At 43.5% G+C, this 21,885-nt stretch overlaps 2 protein-coding genes across 5 annotated transcripts in view; both read left to right on the plus strand.

The window, feature by feature from the left end:
- MED27 (mediator complex subunit 27) overlaps positions 1-6,372 on the plus strand; it is an 86,634-nt gene extending 80,262 nt beyond the window's left edge. The window contains exons 7-8 of the mRNA XM_053472409.1: positions 1,372-1,449; positions 5,632-6,372. Of these exons, the coding sequence (XP_053328384.1) occupies positions 1,372-1,449; positions 5,632-5,766 (213 nt within the window). The 3' untranslated portion in view covers positions 5,767-6,372. The remainder of the gene's footprint in view (positions 1-1,371; positions 1,450-5,631) is intronic.
- Positions 6,373-20,581: 14,209 nt separating this feature from the next.
- The window catches only part of RAPGEF1 (Rap guanine nucleotide exchange factor 1), a 31,066-nt gene continuing 29,762 nt past the window's right edge, over positions 20,582-21,885 (plus strand). For all 4 annotated transcript variants that reach the window (XM_053472387.1, XM_053472388.1, XM_053472389.1 and 1 more), the window contains exon 1: positions 20,582-20,874. In XM_053472387.1, coding sequence (XP_053328362.1) covers positions 20,850-20,874 — 25 coding nt within the window. In that variant the 5' untranslated portion in view covers positions 20,582-20,849. The remainder of the gene's footprint in view (positions 20,875-21,885) is intronic.

Here is a 21,885-nt window from a genome sequence, read left to right on the forward strand (position 1 = left end):
AAAGATAGTCAACCAAACCCTAAACGGGGGTCCTCTGATTCATATTAAGCACCGAATCAAGGAGATAAATGGCGATAGCTGTACTAGCCAGAGAGAAATATGGAATCTTTCGAAGCCGAGGCCCCGAGAACTTTACGCATCTTTCATTTCTGATACATTTTGTTTTGTCGTACGTCTCCGGTTAGTGGTTTGGTCCATCTGGGGCTGCTGTAGCCGTTATCAGTCAGCCAAGTCAAAGACGTTCGAACTCTTTAAGCTTTACAGATGTTTAAGAGCCATGGGAAGGCCTCCTAAACATTCCAATTTCACAAGATGGCAAACTTTATTTTGTACGTTGCGCTTTTTCTCGGATAACTCATTAAAGGACAAAAACCCAACTCACCAAAAGGTAAATCATTCATAAGTCTTTAAAGGGCATCCTGTGTCTTGTGTGGAGGATAAAGAAAACACATATATATATATATATATATTTTATTTATTTTTTATTATTATTATTAATTTTTTTTTTTGTTGTTTTTTTATTTTGTTTTGAGTTATTTGTCGTCCTGAAGGATCCAGCCATATTTGGGAAAAGTTCATTTTTAGTTTAGCTGGCGGCGATTTCAGACAAACGCTCAAAAAGAACCATCAGGAACACATCTTACTCGAGACGGCATCTGACTGCTGCGATGATAAACGTATTGCTTGTTTTTGTGTCCGTTGATCTATATCCTTCCCCGGTTTCTTCCAAAGCCACATATCTATACATTTTTACCTGTCCGTTTCTTATTTTTCTCACCAGTAACATTTTTTTCTTTCTCTATAAATCTCAATTTTTTTTTTAGTGCTCAAACATCTGTTTTTATGTTTTTTATACATATGTCATGTGTCTAATTTGACATTGATCGCTTTGTTGTCTTGCGTGTCCCGATTCTCCCTGTTTTTCTCTCGGATTGACAGAACCGGCGCCCGCAGGCTTGAGTTTCACCGCGTGAAAGATACGTAGCTGTGATCTTTAGACGCGTTGAATAATTTTGAGGCGGGCGGCATTTTTCTGACTGTTCAGATCTCGCCGCTAATCATAACCAGCTAGAGTCGATGTGTCCCCCCAAAAATATGATTATTATGTGCTATTTATTAGAAGGGGTCGACTCAGAAACGTTCTACAGGGTCTCTCAACATCTCCAGCCCCGTGGTGGTCAATGCAAAAATGTTTCAACTGGAGGTTGAGCTTCCGAGCCGAGTGTTTATTGAGGCCATTTGGAGATTAAGGTTCGGGAAATGATAACTTTGAGATGCAGTCTTTCTCCGCGGGGCTGTAGGGGCCGTTAGACGGCCCATTTAACAGCGTACGGAACATACTGAATCTTTGTGGTTTGTTTCTCCTCGCAGGTGACGGACCACGCTACCACCGCCCTCTTACACTACCAGCTTCCTCAGATGCCGGATGTGGTTGTTAGGTCCTTCATGGTAAGCATAGATACCCAGTCATTCGGTTTATTCCGTTGAGTTGATAAATGTTCTGTAGATCCTTTCTAAGGAATCATTTTTGAGGTGTAGATCTTCTTTTTAGTGTAACTTAATATGGCCAGCAAAACTACCTACATTTTGTGATTTTTAGTTTAATAATTTTGGAGATATTCACATAACGGGAGCTGAGATTGGTGGCAGTCTGTGGCAGGGTCAGCATTATATGTTCCATTTCCTGTCCTGACGTTCTCCCCTCCGCCCATTCAAAGGCTGTCTGAATCAGCAGCAATCATGAACTTAACAGAGGGAGAGATAATTACATAGGGGCGGGATAAGATCAGGAAGTGAAGATATCTTCCTGTGGTGTGTGTGTATGTATATATATATATATATATATATATATATATATATATATATATATATATATATATATATATATATATATATATATATATACACACACACACATATTATACTCCATCTTCTCTTTTAGAAGAGTAATGTGTGAAAAGTTAAATCCAAAAACAGCACCAAGAAATATGGAATTATGATTTGTGTTCAGGGGGAATGCATTTCTAGTTACACTTCCTGAACAGGAAGCTTCTGTAAATTTCAACAGGAAGCAAAGGGTGCTGAGCAGAACTCCTCAGTTTTAATAAACAGGTTATTTCTTCTAGTATCTTCTGAAGGGTTTAAAAGCCCCCCCACCCGGCTTCTCATACAATGTTTGTGAGCACAAGGAGGGGAAGCTCCTTGATTGATCGTCGAAACCTCCCGCTGAGTTCTTGAACATTAACATCTGACAGACGCTCAATAAATGTGTCAATATCTTGGCCCCTCCGCCAATCAACCGTACAGCGAGGCTTCCCGCGTGCAGCAATGTCTTAATTACACGCAGAATTAATATTCTATAATCTCGTCGCAGTTTATGGAGCCACCGGCTAGACCAATGGCACCAACGCAAATAAATCAGAAATAGGGCAAGGTTCATCAAACCTATTATCCAAAAACTAAGACCGTATCTCCAAAAACAACCGTAGGGGTAAAACACGACGCGTGAAAACTCAGATATATAACATAAAGAGGAGAGGCGCTTAAAAATGGTGTCCTGGTGTTTTTAAGCTAGATGGCCCGATGATTACTCCGTGTGAAGTGCTGCACGGTGGGATCTAGACATTAATTCCTGAGTCTGGACTATCCTTGAAAGCTAGGATTTCGGGCAACTCGCCAGTTGGCTTCCATTATTGACCAATCATTGGACTTTGGTGTGGACTTTGCTCTTCTCAAGATCTGGTCTTTGTTGGGTATCACCAAGCTAAACGTTACAAGACTGGCAAGGGTTAACCTAATCCTGGGTGGGATGTTGGCTGAAAAATCTCACCACTGGTTGAGCCGATACAAATAATATCTCGGACGCTATGGGATTTTCCCTAGACCTGTGAGGTCTCGTCTGTGGTCCTTGGTGTCTGCAAGCTTGTTTGAAGACCATCATCATGCCATCGTCTCTAGCATGATGGAAGCCGTCAACCAAGTAGAGTGGATAACCATCATTGTATATTTACACCTATATATGATGCTTAAAAAATAAGTAATATATGATTAAACGTGCTCCTGATTTGAGTGAAGACTGTCCTCGGTAGTGAAACTAGGTGGCCCGTCCCAACTTCCAGTCTTCTTCTCTTGGTGCCAACACTCTCCTAATTCAGTGAACTAGAACACAAGTGGCCAGGCTTTATATATATATATATATATATATATATATATATATATATATATACTGGGAAGGCGGTAGATAAATAGGACGCTATTCCAAACGTTCTAAATTCAGGCTTTAGTGAATAGACCCCTAGGTAATAGTAACTACTTCTATCGGCCCCATAGAAGAACACGTCTCAGCGGGGCTGCTGATCTGTACTCGTCTGACACACATCTAGTTAATTCTTTGATTCATGTTACAATCAGGTATTGGCAGTTACTGCGGCGAGGAGACCCGGGCCGGAGACGGACGCATTTGTATCCACGTAGCCAGCCTCCTTTACTCCGCTCGCATCGACTGATGAAAATAAAACGTTACGGAGTAATATTCAACCTCTCCACAGATTTCCTCCGCTTTTTTTTATATTTTCATTTGTTTCCCGGTTGCGCAAATTTAATATCGTAATAATCTCATCTGTCAAACGCCAAAGAAAAAGAAATATTTCAGTTTGCAGAAAGTTCTCAAACCCACAGTCATTTTATTATAATTTATTTTATTTTATTTTTAATTCAGTTGAGATGATCGTTCGATCGGGATTTGGGTGGAGATTTTGTTTCTGAAAATGTGGTTGTACTTTAAGCGTTGATTTCTTCCCCCGAATCCGGCTTTGATTATTTTTTGAAACTCTTTCGGTTCCTTTTTAGCAAACTGTGAGTCTGAAACATAAAGGGGAAAGAATCGGTAGGGATTTTAAGGATGCCTGTGAGGGACAAAATGTGCCGGGGTTGCGTTTCTAAGGCTGAGGAAATATTCCAAAAGAATAGTTTTATTGCATACAGTTTTTTTTTTGTTTTTTTTTAACCCCTTAATGACAAAGCCCGTACATGTGCGTGCTCAAAATGCATTCTTTTCAATGGGTTTAGGGACCGCCCATTGTCCTTAAGGGGTTAAATCTGAAGGGGGATTCAATTGGAGAGAAATAATCAGCGCCATGTCGCTAACGACCTTTAAGGAAATAACGTACACCAATAAAGGGTTTCATAAAGCGGTGTAACGATATACCCGGAACCTGGGATTTTAGGATCTCAGTAGTTCCTGCCCCTCAGTGACCCCATCCTGGATGATTTAGAGGGTGGCATCAGGGAGGTCTTTGCCACCATTGCATGCACCCATTTACTCTACCACCTAATGGAGACTGGGGGTTCCAGTTATCTCCCAGATCCCCGTGTCTTGGAAATCCCTTAACCAGGATCTTCAAATCGAGAAAAACATTATTCTGTAGCGACTGCGACCCGGGGGTTCTAATAATTGTCCTTGTGAAAACCATGGCTTGTCAGGAGGCCACGATATTCTGAATTGTCACCTGTGTTCAAGCAGGGATTTCAGCTATGATACAGCAATGAGAAAAGGGATGCTCAGATGTAATGCAATCAGAGCAGAAGGGCCCGCTCCAACCATTAGATTCTGCCCAGTCGCCCCGAGACTCCGAGATTGGGGTAGAAGCCCTGAGGCTCGGGGCAAACCATGGCCGTTCCCTGGCATGCAGATCCTTCAGATGATCCTAGAACGGGCGGAGGAGGACACCTGGACCATCACAGCCATAGCTCACGTCTCCCTTACCCTCAATGGGTTAATTCCGCATCAGCCCCTTTAATTTTTCCTTTAAAGAACTTGAAATAAGTCCATCTATCGAGCCTTCGCATGCCGATTGATCCGAGCAGCATGGGTTGTTTAAATGCTTAACGCGCGCCGTGGCCCCTGCTGCACGATAACTCATTTATTCAAGACTTTTTCCTACCGTTCCAAGCTTTGAAGGCCGTCGGCGTCCTAAACATCTGATTTAACGTTAATTCGAGTTTAACTCTTCGGTTACCTCCGCGGCTACACGATTGCCCGTCCCTTTAAATAAAAGTATAAAAATATTTCCGGCTTATTGCGTCCCATCGCCGTTTCGCTGCCGTAGCGGAGTAATGGGAGTTTGAAAGGAATATGTTCTTTCTGATGTTATCGCTTTGAGGGCCTCCTCATTATTTCTCTAAAAAAAAGATTGTTTATTTCTTTGCCGTTCTCTGATCAAGGAAACATAATCTGGGCTTAAATTACCTTTACAGGAAGATTGCTACCAAAAATATTGCACATTAAACACGTATTTATAGCGCTATCCCCCGTCCAGATCGGCTTTTTTTTTTTATTTATTTAATTTTTTTTGTACGTTTAAGCTGTTTTTCTGTGTATAAAAACGGTATCTGCCACCAGATGGGATGCTGATTTTAACAGAAAAAGAAAAAAATAAAGTATTAATGGCCAGCAAAGCCTTAAAATCGGCTGTTTTGTGACCTTGTGGAATGTTGCGTTGCTGTGAAGTCAGTACGGGGTCGTTTTTGGGTCCAAAACACGTTTTTTTTTCCCCCTTTCCGGTAGAATTTGATGTCACGAGAGGTTTGCGAGTTCTTGACTTTCTTTACGTCTTCGCCTTTTCTTTGCAGACTTGGTTAAGAAGTTATATCAAGCTGTTCCAAGCTCCGTGTCAGCGGTGCGGGAAGTTTCTCCAGGACGGTCTGCCACCCACGTGGAGAGACTTCCGTACCTTGGAAGCTTTCCACGATACCTGCCGGCAGTAGATCGGTAGAACGAGGATGGAATATGGAATTTTTCCGCTGAAAATTCTCAAATACTCTTTGGACAAACCTCCGACAATCGAAATGGATACCGAGAGCAATTCCTGCTATCTTGACCAGAGAAGAAGGACCTCTGAACCTTCAGAAGGAAAGATGTCCTCTCGGCGGACCGGTCTAAAGCCGGAGACATCGATTTTAATGTTTCTCTTGACCTGGGAACGCCTCTGACATTTCGTGCTGACTCAGAACTGGGAATTAGGGAGAAGGTTAACAGTCGGATGATCCGTTCTATTATCTTTGCTGCCGTCGGGGTCTGCTCAAGTATCTGGTGACTATTTAAAAAAAAAAACACGCTATGGAATTTTGTATCTTCACACTTTTTTTTTTTATGAAAATGCCAGTAAATGTTTTTTTTCTATTTTTATTAAGTTCAAAGGTTTGTTAATAAATTTAACTTTTCTAGAGTCAACCAAAAAAAAAAAAAAAAAAGAATTGTAGAAAGGTCCATCGCGGTCAGCTGTGCCGGAACAGAATATCAAACAAAACGCCTGGTAGGTTTATTAATGGATTTTGAAATGGAGAATGTAAAAATAAACATTGTTAATGTGACTGTTTTTTCTTTTGTTTTTGTGTTTAATGTTGACCAATTGCCACCATACTCGTCTTTTTAGGATTTAAGAAGCCCCTTCACACTTGTTTCTACAAACTCTTTAATCTAGAACTAAAACACTTATTATTTGACATTAATATTTAAGCTTTTTAGGTGTGGAAGCTGTTGTGTTCTCAGAAATCACAGTCTATTCCTGTTTTTTTCACGGAGAAATAACTATAGACGGTTTTTCTCAGATAGTACTTCGTAGACTTGACAAGACGTAGAATTGGTGTAGACATGATAGCGAGTAGAGTTATGGTCAAAATTGTCCGTGTTCTTTGCGGTTCCTTTATTCTCCCAAGTCGACCTATAAGAGCTTCAGGTAAGTAATAAAACCGGTGTGCTGTCCCCAAGCCTCTGGATCCCAGGTGGTAGAGGGTAATACAGCGAGGGCATTAAACACGCATGGGATAGGCATACGGCTCCTGAATCTAAGACGAGACCAACGACTGATTAAGGTTTGAGTCTTTACAGCAGGAGAAACGGGCAGACTAGACGGGGGGCCGAATGGGGCCGATCTGCCGGCAGGTTCTATGTTCCTGATATTAACACCTGTGAAACATCGTAATTCTTTCCTCAATCTGCGTGTTGATTCTTCGCATCCTTGAGGGTGTTTTGGCAAGAAGAAATCCTACTTCCCTGTTCCAACAGGGTTCATGGAAAGATCGCACACCAATCAGACTCTCATCTGTTTGTAGAGATAATTAGCTAGCGGTCCTTAGTCCGTCTACTCGCTAATTAAGCTTCTGTCTCGTGGACGGTGTTTCTCGTCCTTGGGTGTAGTTTGGAATTTTCTAGAGGTGGGGAAGGAAAAGACACAATTACCATCTGTCTTCTCAAGGAAAAGCATGCATCATTCCGGACAAGGCATTCAAATTATCCCGATCGTTCACCATTGCGACCTTGTCTAAATTCTAGATTAGATTGTCCAGAAGGGGTTCTGTACGAGGGGTTTTAGAAGGTCCATGGATTTAGAAAGATATTGGGGTGGGGAATTAAGCGTTTTGTAAAGTTACCTACATGGTCTTCAGATCTGCATCGTCTTAAGATTTACAATCCTTGTTCACGTCAGGTTCTAGATGCTATGTGATCTAGAACTAAGGGATTTCCAAGAAGACCACTTTAAACCATTTTCTTCCTACTTAACACGGCATTCTATATGTTCTATAATTGGGCAACGTGGTTGTTCCATATTGGCCTCCTTGGGTCCTGGGTCAATTTAGGTTTTCTATACATTGGGTCCCCCTTATCATGGAGCGTGCAGTCAAATCTGTTAATGCACCAGCATTTGTATATATGTAATGTTACTGAAGAAATAGGACTTTCTAGAGGTTTTAGTGCAATATTTCAGTGTCTGGGTGTCCAAATGCAAACAAAGGACTTTTGGGTTCTGTTTGGAAGTCTGGCATTGAATTTCTGGACTCCGCTTTCTATGCTTCAGCTTCCAAGGGAAGCATCTTAACCATGTGATTCTGAGATGTATATAAAAAGCATTCATTATACATACGCCAGGGGTCCTATTGCTGATGCAGCCTGGAGAGCTTTTAGCGGTTGGCTGTTCACCTGCAGAAGACTGGCGTCTGTCGAGTCTCGGAAAGCTCTGTGTAGATGATCTCTTTGGCCTGGGTGACATCTTGGCCTGTTACTCTAACAAACCATTAGGCTTAAAAAAATAAAAATAAAAAGGACAATGGATCGTGCCCTTTACAGGGTGGGGTAAGACACCAGCTTGTTGGAATCCATTATTAATCAAGCCAATTCCTGGATGGTGTTAACCCCTCTTTACTGCAAAGTAAGGTACTTCTTTCCATACAGATTGGAGGGGGGGATTATATTAAAGCAAAGTTTTAAAGTTTATTTGACTGTATCTATTAGCATATTACGTGATCTCAGAACTTCACACTTAATAAATAACTCCTTACTAAATTAGCCGGTTCTGCGCATACCCAGCTGTCTGGTAGAAACGCGCACATTCTCAATATGTTCCCAAAAATGCTTGCCGGGTGGATTGCACGGAACCTTATTTGCCTGCCGCAAAACTAATGGAGATATTTATCGATCGCGTTCTTGTGAGAAGCCGATGGGTTAATGTATATTAATGCGGGTTTGGTAGGTTGCCATGGCCAAGGCTTTGCGTGCCAATATACAGTGTTTTAGAAATCATTTTTAAAGGTGACTAAGAAACCACATTGAGAGCTTCTTAAAGTGAGCGTGCTCCTCTCCGTCCGTCCTGGTTTATAGTGTTCAAGAATTCTTAGAAACCCATGAAAAGGCTGCTTCTTGGGGATTTTAAAGGATACAATTGTTCAGAATGCATATTAAGGGCAAACTTGTTAAAAGGAATGTTTTCTTGGAAGCTTATTCTACTATAGTCAATGGTTTTATTGCGTTTATAGTTCAGGGTATTCTTGAGATAAACCATGCTATTTTAAGAGTCTGAAGATGCAACTCAAGTGCACCAAATGACCTCTAGTGACGGCGGGTACTTATCTGACCAATTACAGGGCAGCTTTTACCCACCCGAAAAGTCAGGTTTGCCTTGACTGTAGATCCGACTCATCTTGGTGTTCATCTTGAGGGAACTTGCTGGACCTCATTTAGTTGAACTCATTTAGGGAAGATTGTCCATGTATTTAGACTCGGCCTCGTCAAGGCCCCAGTTGATGACGGACCCAAACAAATTGAGCTTGTTTCCACCTTTAGAGCTTCTGATAACGTCTAACATTAGAAGGCCTGTTTTATCTCATCGATTTAACTTAGAAAGTCAGCCTCAGTGAACATCTCCTGCAAGGAGAGCTGAGCCAGCCCCAGTTGATAAAGGACCCAACCGAATACAGCGCCGGGCCAGCTTTGGAGCTTAATGCATATACCAAACGGTGCGCTTGTGATACTTTGACTGCTTACATTATTAGCATACCCGAGAACTCTTTGGGTTGAGCCCAGAGACTCCAGGTGAAGCTCCGTGTCCCGGCACGAAATGTCTGGGTCATGGGAGCGGTGTTAAGGAACGCCCACTCCCCGCCCATCTCATCCCCACATATGGCAATAGCCATGTCCCTCTCAAAGCCACTCCCCTGAAGAGCGAGGGCTCCGGGTAGCGGAGCCTGGAAGTTCCCAGGAATGATCAGTAGCCCCATTTTTGGCATTTGATTGTGTTAAGTAATATTAAACATTCCGTGTAAATATGTAATAACAGCTTATGGTTATTCATCCTTAGAGGTTGAGCTCTCTCTGATACTCAGAAGGTTAACGGGAAGGTCTCATAATGCCCTTTCTCACTTTTTCGCTTACAAAATGTACTTGTCTTGAACAGGAACAAAACACTTTCTTCTGATTTCCGTTCCCTGTTTTCTTGTTTCACCCCCTCGCTTTAATTTCAATGTCAATATCCTCCATGTGTACGGGACTGTTTAATTTCTGCCTCTTGGGAGGCCCTTTCTCCCTCTCCTCATACATTTTTCATCAATGTTTGCTGCTTATTCTCTGCCCGCCTCAGGAACTCATATTGATCAAGACACAGAAAAACAGTGCAATTTCCTCCTCAAGGCCTTTTGTCAGCTTCTGTGCTTCCTACAAGGGTCCCTTTGGGCTTCAGATTCCTCCTCCTCTCCAAAGACGTTTCTGGGAGAAGAGAAAATAACTTCTAACGTCCTCCACGGCTCTGGTTTAAAGGAGGTTTTTGTGTGTAAGGGGGGTGCACTTTTAAGGGTTAATTTTGAAATTATTTTTGGGAGGTGGCACCTTTCTCCTCTAGCTTAATTATGGAACCCTACTCATGGTTATGCGATAGTGTCCTGAGACAAGCGGGTTCCTTATGTCCAAATCTCCTCCACTTCACGTCCGATACGATGGTCCACTGATGGTCCCCAGGACGCTTTTAGGGTGACCCTTGGAATGATCCACATGACGTCTAACCCGTTTAGTCCTCAATATGAAAAGTCAAGGACATCCAACAGGAAGGAACGGCGTCTTCTACAGAATGTTGGGTTTTAGGATAATTGTCTCTGCATGTCTATGATCTTTAATTTCTTTAGCCATGGGGGCTGAAGGCGCTACCTACAGGAAGGTTCGGTGTTCTCCATGAGAATACTGATACATTTATAATAGTATGTAGTCCTGAGATATTCTTCTATCCTCTTAGCCCACCTTGACAGAGCTCGGTTCAGTTCTCACAACCCCATATCTTCTGTGTTGATCCCATCGTCAATGTTGTCCAAACAGTTGGCCATTAGATATATTATTTTGCAGCAAAGCCATGTTTGAGCCGCTGTGTACAGCTCTAGTCCCACTTCACGGCTCAAGAGTTTCCAGCTCACAAGATTTTAATCATAATTAAGATACCAAAAGCTTCATTAGTTTATAACATTCTAATGAGAGAAATCCAAAAACTCTGGATAATGGCTTTTCGAGGACAGAGCTGGGCTGGAAATAACCCAAAATTCTCTTCTTTTTCCACGATGGATTTGGATTTCTATATAAAATGAATGATTTATGGCTATAAAGCTCTGGGAGAGATAATAATGCTGTCAGCCACACGCAATCCTTTCATTAAGCCTAAGAGTTAAAATAGCAATCCTTTCATTAAACCAGAGCAGAAAAATTAAAAAAATATTTAAAAAATATATAAAAAATAGGAAACACACCAAATAATAAATGTATACTGTATGTATGTATGTGTGTATATATATATATATATATATATATATATATATATATATTCTGGAAGGGGAACCAATCTGTGATCAATAAACATGGATTAATGGAGAAGAAAGCATCACAGACTAAAAATGGAGACTCAGCGATTCCTTTTGTCCTTTTCTGCATAATAAATGCAGATCTTTTACTGTTACGGATGCTCTTCGTTGTACTTTGGCTGATGGATGGCGTTTGGGAGGGGGAAATTCTACGAAAAGTTTACTAATTTCGATTGAAAACGGAAGTTAGGTTGTGTTCATGGTCTCGTGTCGAGTAATGTAACAAAACGCCAACCCAAAAGAATAATAAAAAAAAGTCTAATAACTTTTAGCCATATATGGCCATATAGTGTGACGGAATCCCCAAAATGTATGTTATTTAGGTGTTTTTTGAATGTATTCGCTGGGGGATGGGCTGAATTCTTGCTTTGTTTTGTGTACTTGATGGTCATTATTATTCTAGCAGCCACCCCGGAATCTTTTGTGCTTTTTAAGTCTTGCGCTGCCCTTTCTGTAGGTTTTTTCTTTTTACTAATGCAACAAGTTTTCAATACGTTCTTCATTTAACCCCTTAAGTGGCAACACGTTAACACTTTAAGGTCAACCACATCGGAGACGTGCATCATTTCCACGTATTGCTGACCAGCTCCAGTAATGTGCTGCCCCCTGCAGTACGTGAGATGTATTACCGAGGCGCGCATGCATGCCACATACTGCAGGGGGCAGCACTTATGCGAAAATTAGGGCTAACCTGCCCTTCGGCTACCACCGGGGTTAATCGGCCAGCTCCTCAAAGCCGGCACTCAAACTCTCACTTTTAACACTTTGTTAACTCACTTTCTGTCCTCCTGGAACCGCACGATCTGTTTCGCTGTCAAATCAAAGAACCTTTAAAAAAATAAATAAAAAAACGAGCGCTTGTGGTTTGAGCTCTCGCTACGGTTTGGCTGAGGTCCCTCCTGCCGATCGCCGTCGGAGCATCTCTCCCATCAAAGCCCGAGAACAAGGTGACTTTATCAGACCAAAATAAACAGAGGCATCAATAATTAAGGCGAGGAGCGTTGGAAGGCGCTCAGAACGCCTCGTCCTCGTCGGACCTGCTCTGTGCACGCCATGCGTTTGCGGTCGTGGCAGAGATTGAATTTATTAATAGAAATGGACGATATTTTTTTTCAGCTGTATCGCCGAGTAATGCGTTTGCGGTATTTAACTCCCCGGTCCCACTGCTTAACCAGAGCTTTTTATACCCCGATTAAAAACACTAATCTACCACCTCCTCCGGGGCCACTGGGTCTTTTCACTAATCACCCCGTGACACCTGATCTGGGGCCCCTGGGTCCTATCCGATCATCATCATGTTAGCGCTTATACTTACGGGAATATATATTACTTTTGCTTAAATAATATAAACTATTCTTTGGTTTTTTGCTCTATCATATTTTTCATCAGAAAAACAAGAACCGGCTGGCAGATCGGCCCCTTTCGGCCCCCGTCTAGTCTGCCCGTTTCTCCTGCTGTAAAGACTCAAACCTTAATCAGTCGTTGGTCTCGTCTTAGATTCAGGAGCCGTATGCCTACCCCATGCATGTTTAATACCCTCACTGGATTAGCCTCTACTGGGAGGCTGTTCCACTTATCTACCACCCTCTTGGTAAATTACATTCCATCTCAGCCTCTGACCCTCTGGTGTTAGATTAGGGTCTCTTGTAGTAACATTTCTCCTCCTACTTTTTATCCCCCGTTTTAGTTGCCCTCCTCCGAACGCTCTCCAACGTGTCGATATCCTACAGATACCCCATCCGGATCTGCCCCCAATACTCTAAAAGCTGAACATTAAACGTAATATTACTGCACGGGGTCTTCGGCACTCGAAAAAATATGTTATGAGCCGTTGCCATCTATTTGTCTAATCCTCCGGCAAGCAAAGGGTTTAGGGGTCTGCGTGGTTATCGGGGATTATATTGCTGACTGCGTTGGGGGCTTCGCGTTATCTGCTGCAGCCCCTCGAGTTTAATGAGCGGAGATCGGCTCCGGTCCCCCAGCCCGAGGAGTTGATTGGAATCGCGCCCCGAATTTAAATAACAATAAAGCGTTAGCGGGCCGCCTGACCGCGAGGGGGAAGCAATTTTCTCTGCGTTAATAAAGAGTCAAAGATCTCTCTCGATTCATTAGGAGGAAATCGCGCGACCCGACCGGCGCGGATCGGCGAATGGGAATAACGAGCCGGGGGCACTAATTCATTAATGAGAATTAATCTGGAAATCATGTCATTGGCGGGGGAAGGGATTACCGCAAGAATGCTTTATTTATGTAAAAATGTATTTTTATCTATTTTAGTTTCATATAATAAATAGTTATCCAAAACAACCCTACTGGGAGCGGCTATTTTGTTTTGTTAGTTGCTGGCCCCACCCCTTTCTGGCTACTTCCTGCTGTGGTGAATTCATACTACGGCCGCTCACGTCAAACCCCCTCCCCTTCCTGTCTAGGCTCAGCCCCTTCCTGCTCATGCCTCGTCCGTAGCGCCTTTAGGTTTCCTCCAAGAGAAGCTTAACCTCGCCTCGGCGCCCTCGGCTTTAATAAACAGGGCTGGTGGACGCTTTCTTGGAAGAAAACCCGTAACCCAGAAACGTTTGAGCAGATTTTTTTCAGTTGGTATGGCAACAACCTATCAGTGCCTGCTTTTGTGTCACATGACAATTTAAGTGCTTCTGGGGGAGAGTATTAGGGGGCGGACGGCGAGGAGGGACGCCGAAGCATTCATCTTCATTAAAAGACAGCAGCTCCTCTGACCCCGGCCAAACCGGAGGAGACTCGGCAGCCATGTTACTTTTGGGCAATGAAGTAATACGACTTAAAGGGACAGCCGTCCATCCGAAAAAAATGAAAACGTTGGTTTAATATGGCCTTGTTTACTTTAGCCAGTCCCTGTTTGAGACCCAGATCCCTGATGCCCCTCTTTCCTCCCCTGATGCCCCTCTTTTATTGGAGATCAGAATGTTTGCTGGGTATGAGGGTATCGCAGGGTTCTATGGTCCTAAAAGCCCCGATAATGTGTATAGAAACAGCAGTGAATGGGTTAATAAATGAAACGGGGTAAATAAACTCATTCTTCTTCTCCATGACTGATTAACTACCATCTATAGGTCACAGAGTGTATAAAGCATATAAACCAAAAGACCCATAAAGCAAATGTACCCGGTTTTTGCCATTGGAAGTGTTGGGAGGTATGATGTCATCACAGCCCGAGTGACCACGCTTCGGATCTTTCTCAGGCGTTTTTTTTTTTTTTTTTTTTTTAATCCTCCCAGAATTATTCATTTTGGGATTTTTAACTCTCCGGATCCTAATAAAACACGAACTGCGAGAAGCTGAGCGCGGAGCAGCGATCTGATTAAGATGCCGCGGCCGTCTCCGTCTGCACGTTGCGAAGTCATTTGTTTCCTCGCTCGGTGCAGACAGACAGGACCGGGCAGGCTGGACAGACGCCTGCCTCTGCCTTCCAGCCAAGTATGAGAACCAGTGGCCGGAACAAGCATTGTATAAATCGGAAGAAGTGCTCTGCGGTGCCCCCTGCAGGACAGGTAACCAGCGGCTCTGTATTATCCCCCACACTTAAAGGAAATATTGCGGGGTGCATTAACCCTTTTAGTGAACTTAGATTGGGGAACACATTGCACCGGATAGATTGTAAGCTTACAAGGACCAGTATGTTCAACAGGCTAAACTGGGGTAATTGGTTAAAAGAAGGGGACAGGGTGTCAGAATGCAGGGAGACCGCCGGGCACAGCAGCGATGGGTGGGTTTCGATGATGGTTTGGAGACCAAGCAGGGAAATTTGCTTTGTGAGCTCATCACTTTGAGGATTGCCCGCGGCCCCCAGAAATTAATCATGGGGGGGCAGATTAGTGTTTCGGGGGGGTATTTACAGTTCTATAAATAAACAAACATGTAACCATGTTTACAAAACAATCTAGATATTGATAAACCCATAGAGAAAGGATGGGAATGAATGGGGAGGGGATGGGGGTAAGAGGGCATTGGGTGGGGCAGATGACATATTCCTTAGTAAAGGCTTTAAAGAGCCCCCTTCTAATTGTGATTGATAAGGAAGGGAGACACGGCGGTCTGCTCCAGCATTCTAAAGGTTAAGTCTCAATAACCGCGGTACGTCGATGACCTTCTGCGTGCCACCAAAGTCCATGCCACTTTTCTGACAAGCAGATCTATCGAAGACCCCGGGGAGAGGAGGGAAAAAAAAATAGACCGGCCCAATCCATTATTCAACACTAAAATGCAAATGAGGGCAAAATTAATGATCATTTCTCCCTGCCTTTTTTTCCCCCTCTGTTTCTCCCCCCCCCTTCTCTCTCCCACCTCATTCTAACCGAGGGGGTACTGACAGGCCTTGCATAATTTGAGCGCAGCCTGAGGGTAGATGCTGGCACAGAGATGCGTTCCGTATATATTATTGATGCGCGAAAATTTCCCGGGACTCGCAAAAGACAACGGAGCGGATTGTCTGTGATAGATGTTTTGAGATCGTTCTTGTAGGTCTGCGCCATGCGTAAGGAAGCAGAACGGTTCTTGGACACACTTACAAGAAGCCCACGCTATCCAATTCAGTACCGATGACTGCAGAGAATTTAAAGGGCGGTCCCAGATAGAAGGTGGTACATAGGTGGAGCAGCCTCCCAGCAGAAGTGGTAGAGGCCAATACAGTGAAGGGATTTAAACATGCGCGGGATAGACACACAGCTCCTGAATCTAAGACGAGACCAACGACTGATTAAGGTTTTGGTTTTTATATAGTGATTTATATAGCGCCATCATATTCCATAGCGCTGTACAATGGGATATGATAGCTGGGTGTCCCTTTTAAAACCAATAGTGAAGATTTTTTTTTAAAAAATGTCATATTTAAAAAAGAATAAATTGTAATTTCCGAAAGTCAGGCGTCCCGGCGACCTTCCTGTAACTTTGTCACACAATAGAATGGATCGTCCGAACCAGAAGTTTTAAAGGGACACGGTCCCAATATTTGGCGTTATGCTATTAAATTTCAAATCACTGCCCCAATGCGTATTAAACAAATTAGATCAAAATTAACCTAATATTTGAACATTTTAATTTCTGGAATATTACGCACAGATGACTCCTCGACATCTGCATTAGAGCTCGTCTGAAACAAAGTCACAACTCGAGATCAACCTGTAGCTTTTAAACATTCTCCGTGTTTTCGACTAATGTACACGGCATATTCATCTTTTTTTTTTTGCTGATTCTTCCAGCGAGGAATGGGTTACCGTTAAATAGTTCAATTTTTCCGACAGATTTCAGTTTCTGACGCTCAGCTGCTGCATCTGTGAATAATTTCTAAACTTAGTGACAGTTATATTTCAATAGCTGCCGAGTGTAATTTTCTTTTTTTTTTTTTTTTTTCGACAAAATTGCACAGTTGTTTGGATCCAACAGACCTTTTAAAGTCAGGATTTTTTTTTTTCATTTTTTTTTGGTTTTCCGCACTTTTTAAAATATTCGCTGTGAAATTTAAATTTGTAAATTCTGATTAGTTAATATTTCAATTTAGTAGCTTGCACTGCCCCCTAGTGGCCAGCTCTGTGTACTACTAATCGTAATTTTGCACATTCCACAGCGGACAGAAACTAGAATTCTGTGAATTAGATTTAATCATCTGTCCGTCTGTCTGTCCACCGCTCCACCTATTAGTGCAGGTGCAAAGACTGTAACAGCATTAGCTATTAAACAGCGCATAGGTCTCCTTGTTCCGTTGTACTGCGATTCAGAATATATTGGTGCTATATAAATAAAATAATTATAATAATAATATAATATTACTGTATTATATAAATATAATGTAATATAATATAATCAAAATCCACATGGTCTCTCCTGCCCAGGATCGTGACAATCATACGTAAGCGTCACTTTGCACAGATGAAAACAGTTGATCTATACATTGTGCTCTGTATAGGTCAAGATATTTTCATGAAAGATTTTGCTACCTGCACCTTTTGCAATGGGTTGTCTGATCGCAGGGATTGTGTGTTATGGGGGGGGCGCACAAGTTACAATGAGTACAGATAGAATACATCTTTTTAGGATAAACCCATTAAGATGTGAGCTGGTAATTTTCGGAGCACAATGTATAGAACAAAATTCCTGCCCAATGTATGGTTTAAACTTGGCCTTTCTTTCTACATTTTTGACCAACAAAATGCTTGGTAGGACCACACTGGGACCCAAAATCTCGAAGGGGTATGCCGCCCCTTCCTTCCCTCCGCGGACGAAACCTGCAGGGGGTCCGGATCTTCTTGGTCTGCTTTAAAAGTACAATGAGGGGGACCACTGAAGTGCTCAAGGAGAGGCGAGAGAAAAAGTGCAAACACGTGTTCTTTAAGGACCACGGTCATCACCAGTTCCTCCGTTCTTCTTTCTTCTGGGGTCGCACTCCCTGAAAGGATATGCGACCCTTTCATTCTGTCCCCAGCGCGAAGACCTACAGGAGGGACTGATCTTCTTGGTCCTTCCCTTGGAAACGTTTGATGGAGAAGGTCACCTCCAGAGGCTACCAAACCTCCCTCACCATAAACACCAAGTCTTCTGGGGATCCGGTTCCACCGAGGCCATTCTGAGCTCCTAGAAAGAGAGACATTAGGGGAGGAAAAAAGAATGCAGGGATCTGGGGCCTTCAAAACAGGGACACTTTGGAGATATGGAGACCTGGTTGTCTTATGTGCGATAATAGCTCGATACATGTTTAGAGACAATATAGCGGTGGACACCCCCTATTTTATATTCTGCTCTGGTGGAAGCTCTGTCTGTGAAACCCGCTCCCTCTCCTGCTCTCGCACCATTTTTAATGAGTCAGCGTCTGGGACGGATGCAAAAAGAATGACGTAATGATATCCGCTCGTATCTCCGATGAACTCCAGGGGGCGCCAGCGCTCTTGGAATCACAGAGTAAAAATGGAATGTTTCAAAAGCAAACATTTCGGCAAAGGAGTCAAATAAACCCACAATAGGACTAGCTGCCCTTACTGTAACCCACATGCTGCAACAGACCAAGTTATGTCTTAAAGAAGTTTGGTGCCATTTAGAAATGTCTTGTTTTTTAAAAGAAAAGCAAATTTTGTCCATTAAAATAACATGAAATGGATAAGAAATTCAGCGCAGACGGGGTTAATGTTGTAAATGACTATTGTAGCTAGAAACAGCTGATTTTTAATGGAATCTCTTCATAGGCACTCATCACTCCCATCACTCCTGTGTTCCAATGGCCCTTTATCACTCCCATCACTCCTGTGTTCCAATGGCCCTTTATCACTCCCATCACTCCTGTGTTCCAATGGCTCTTTATCACTCCCATCACTCCCGTGTTCCAATGGCCCTTTATCCCTCCCATCACTCCTGTGTTCCAATGGCCCTTTATCACTCCCATCACTCCTGTGTTCCAATGGCTCTTTATCACTCCCATCACTCCCGTGTTCCAATGGCCCTTTATCACTCCCATCACTCCTGTGTTCCAATGGCCCTTTATCACTCCCATCACTCCTGTGTTCCAATGGCACGTTGTGTTCGCTGATCCAAGTTTAAGTTTAAATGGCTAATTGATGGTTAGAAACCCTTTTTGTAATTTTGTTACAGCCAGAAATGTCCTTGTTTTCCATGAAAACAGCTCAGTGACCCCAAACTTTTGAACAGCAGTGTACCTTGATTAATTTTACTCTATACACCATCGTCTCTTATATTTTTTTTAAAGCTCGTGTATAATGGATGAAAATTAACAGACCCCCCCCAATTAATTTTAATTTCCCTAGAAATTTAAATTCTGCCTTCTCATCAGGTGCTACGGCTCCCGAAAGCCCAATCAAATTCTATTCCCCGGATTTATTCCTCTGGGCAGAAACTCTCTGCTGTGGTTTTGTTTTCAGAATCCCCAGGATCCGGCTCCTTTACCTAGAAGAAGAAAAAAAACAGATAAAATATAAAGAGATCTATATTTTGGGTGGGAATGCTGAAATTAGCATGATTTAGGCCAGAGACTACAACTAATACATACAAACAGGCGGTAAAACATATGTATTATAGAATAATTTGGGTACATTTACATAAATTTAAATATTTCTCCACTTGCACAAAATTATTTCATTAACAATGGGCCTTACTAATACAAAATCGGATGTGGAAAGTGTGATTGCTGGCAGAACCGGCAACTTCCTGTCCTGAAGGCTGCCTCGACCAATCAGGAACACTCAGCAACTTAACGACAGGTGAGAGGTACTCACTAAGGTGGAATAATCACAGAGATCCTAAAAAATGTATATATATTTTATAAGGTGGGTTTTAAATACCAATCAGGCCCCCTGGTGAGCCGTTGCTGAATGAGCCAGTTACAAGGCGATATCTGATCCCCATTTATACCATATACTGCAGGGCTGGGGGGCTGGCACACTTTGGCCGGTAAAGCAAAGTGGCCTCTTTGGCCCCTTGGTAAATAACATACTGGCCCATATTCATACACTAACACACACTCATGCTATCACATGCCAATACACACACACTTCCACATACACATTCATGCTTATATACACGCACATTCATGCTCACACGCCAATACACAGCCATGCTTACACATTCACTGCAACATAGATGCATGCACACTTACTCTCGCTCCAACTCACTCACCTCTTCTCTTTCACTCACTCCTTCATTCTCTCATGTTCTCCCTATACACTGTATATATACCCCATTTCTACACACTGTATATATACCCCATTTCTACACACTGTATATATATATATATATACACCCCATTTCTATACACTGTATATATTACCCCATTTCTATACACTATATATTACCCCATTTCTATACACTGTATATATTACCCCATTTCTACACACTGTATATATTACCCCATTTCTATACACTGTATATATACCCCATTTCTACACACTGTATATATATACACCCCATTTCTATACACTGTATATATACCCCATTTCTACACACTGTATATATTACCCCATTTCTATACACTGTATATATACCCCATTTCTACACACTGTATATATATACACCCCATTTATATACACTGTATATATACCCCATTTCTACACACTGTATATATATTTATATATATACACCCCATTTCTATACACTGTATATATACCCCATTTCTATACACTGTATATATATATATATTACCCCTTTTCTACTCACTGTATATATATACCCCTCGTCCTATGCGCTGTATAGATTACCCCGGTGCTATACAGGGTATATACTGTAACCCCATTTATATACCCTGTATATATTACCCCTGTAGACTGCATTTATTACCCCCAGACCCCGGCAGTATTTAGCATAGCAGGGCAGGCTGAGTGCGCTTGCAGTTCTCGGTAGGACCGCGCGGGGTCGCTGTGCATTCGGTAGGAGGCGCCGCACGGACAGCAGATTCAGCGGCGCTCTCTCTCTTTCTCTTTCACTCACACGGACTGAGGGGCACCGGGCACTGCCTGAGAGACTGCACCGGAACTTACCGAGCGCCAGCCGTACACAGGACGCCTCGCACCACGCACCCCTGGCACAGTCATCCTTCGCTGGGACATGCTACTGGAATAGGCCGGTGATCCCCGGGCCTCCCCTCCCCGGAGCCCGGACACAGCGCCCCGGAGACACAGCCCGGGCCCCGGGGAGAGGCCCCGCAGGCGGACATGTCTGGGAAAATCGAGAAAGCAGGTAAGAGGGAAGGGGTCCAGGGGTATGGTAGGGCAGGGGATGCCGGATTGCTGTGGGTAGAGGTTTGCCGGGCCCCGCCCGCTGCCCCGGGCTACCTCCTGCGACACGGGCCGCTCCCTACATCGCCTTGGGGGATACATTCCGCAGGGAGAGCGGGGCGGCTGCAGGCCCAGGAACATGGGGTAACAGGGAGGGCAAAATACAGCATGGTTTGGGTGTCACAGGGTAAAAGGGAGCAGAGGCTGAAAGGGGTGGGGACAGGGTGACAGAGATTGACGGGTGGATATAGGGGTACAGGAGGGCAGACGCTGACAGGGGTGGATATAGGGGTACGGGAGGGCAGATACTAACAGGGGTGGATATAGGGGTACGGGAGGGCAGACACTGATGGGTGGATATAGGGGTGAAGGAGGGCAGACACTGACGGGTGGATTTAGGGGTGAAGGAGGGCAGACACTGACGGGTGGATATAGGGGTACGGGAGGGCAGACACTGACAGTGGTGGATATAGGGGTACGGGAGGGCAGACACTGACGGGTGGATATAGGGGTACAGTAGGGCAGACACTGACGGGTGGATATAGGGGTACGGGAGGGAAGACACTGACGGGTGGATATAGGGGTACGGGAGGGCAGACACTGACAGGGGTGGATATAGGGGTACGGGAGGGCAGACACTGACAGGGGTGGATATAGGGGTACGGGAGGGCAGACACTGACGGGGGTGGATATAGGGGTACGGGAGGGAAGACACTGACGGGTGGATATAGGGGTACGGGAGGGCAGACACTGACGGGGGTGGATATAGGGGTACAGGACATAAGGGTATAGAGAAGCAGACATTGATGAGCCCTGGGGTTATAAGGGTAATAATTGATAGGACGTGGGCATTAGCATGTAGGTAACAGTCACTAGTTGGTGTCATTATGGGAAGCAGTAAAGTAGGATCATATAGAGGCAGAGGAATAAAACTTTCACAGAGGTGATATGGATTGTGACAGGACGGTGACCT

This window comes from Spea bombifrons, chromosome 8 (assembly GCF_027358695.1).
Source record: "Spea bombifrons isolate aSpeBom1 chromosome 8, aSpeBom1.2.pri, whole genome shotgun sequence".
Taxonomy (NCBI): domain Eukaryota; kingdom Metazoa; phylum Chordata; class Amphibia; order Anura; family Pelobatidae; genus Spea; species Spea bombifrons.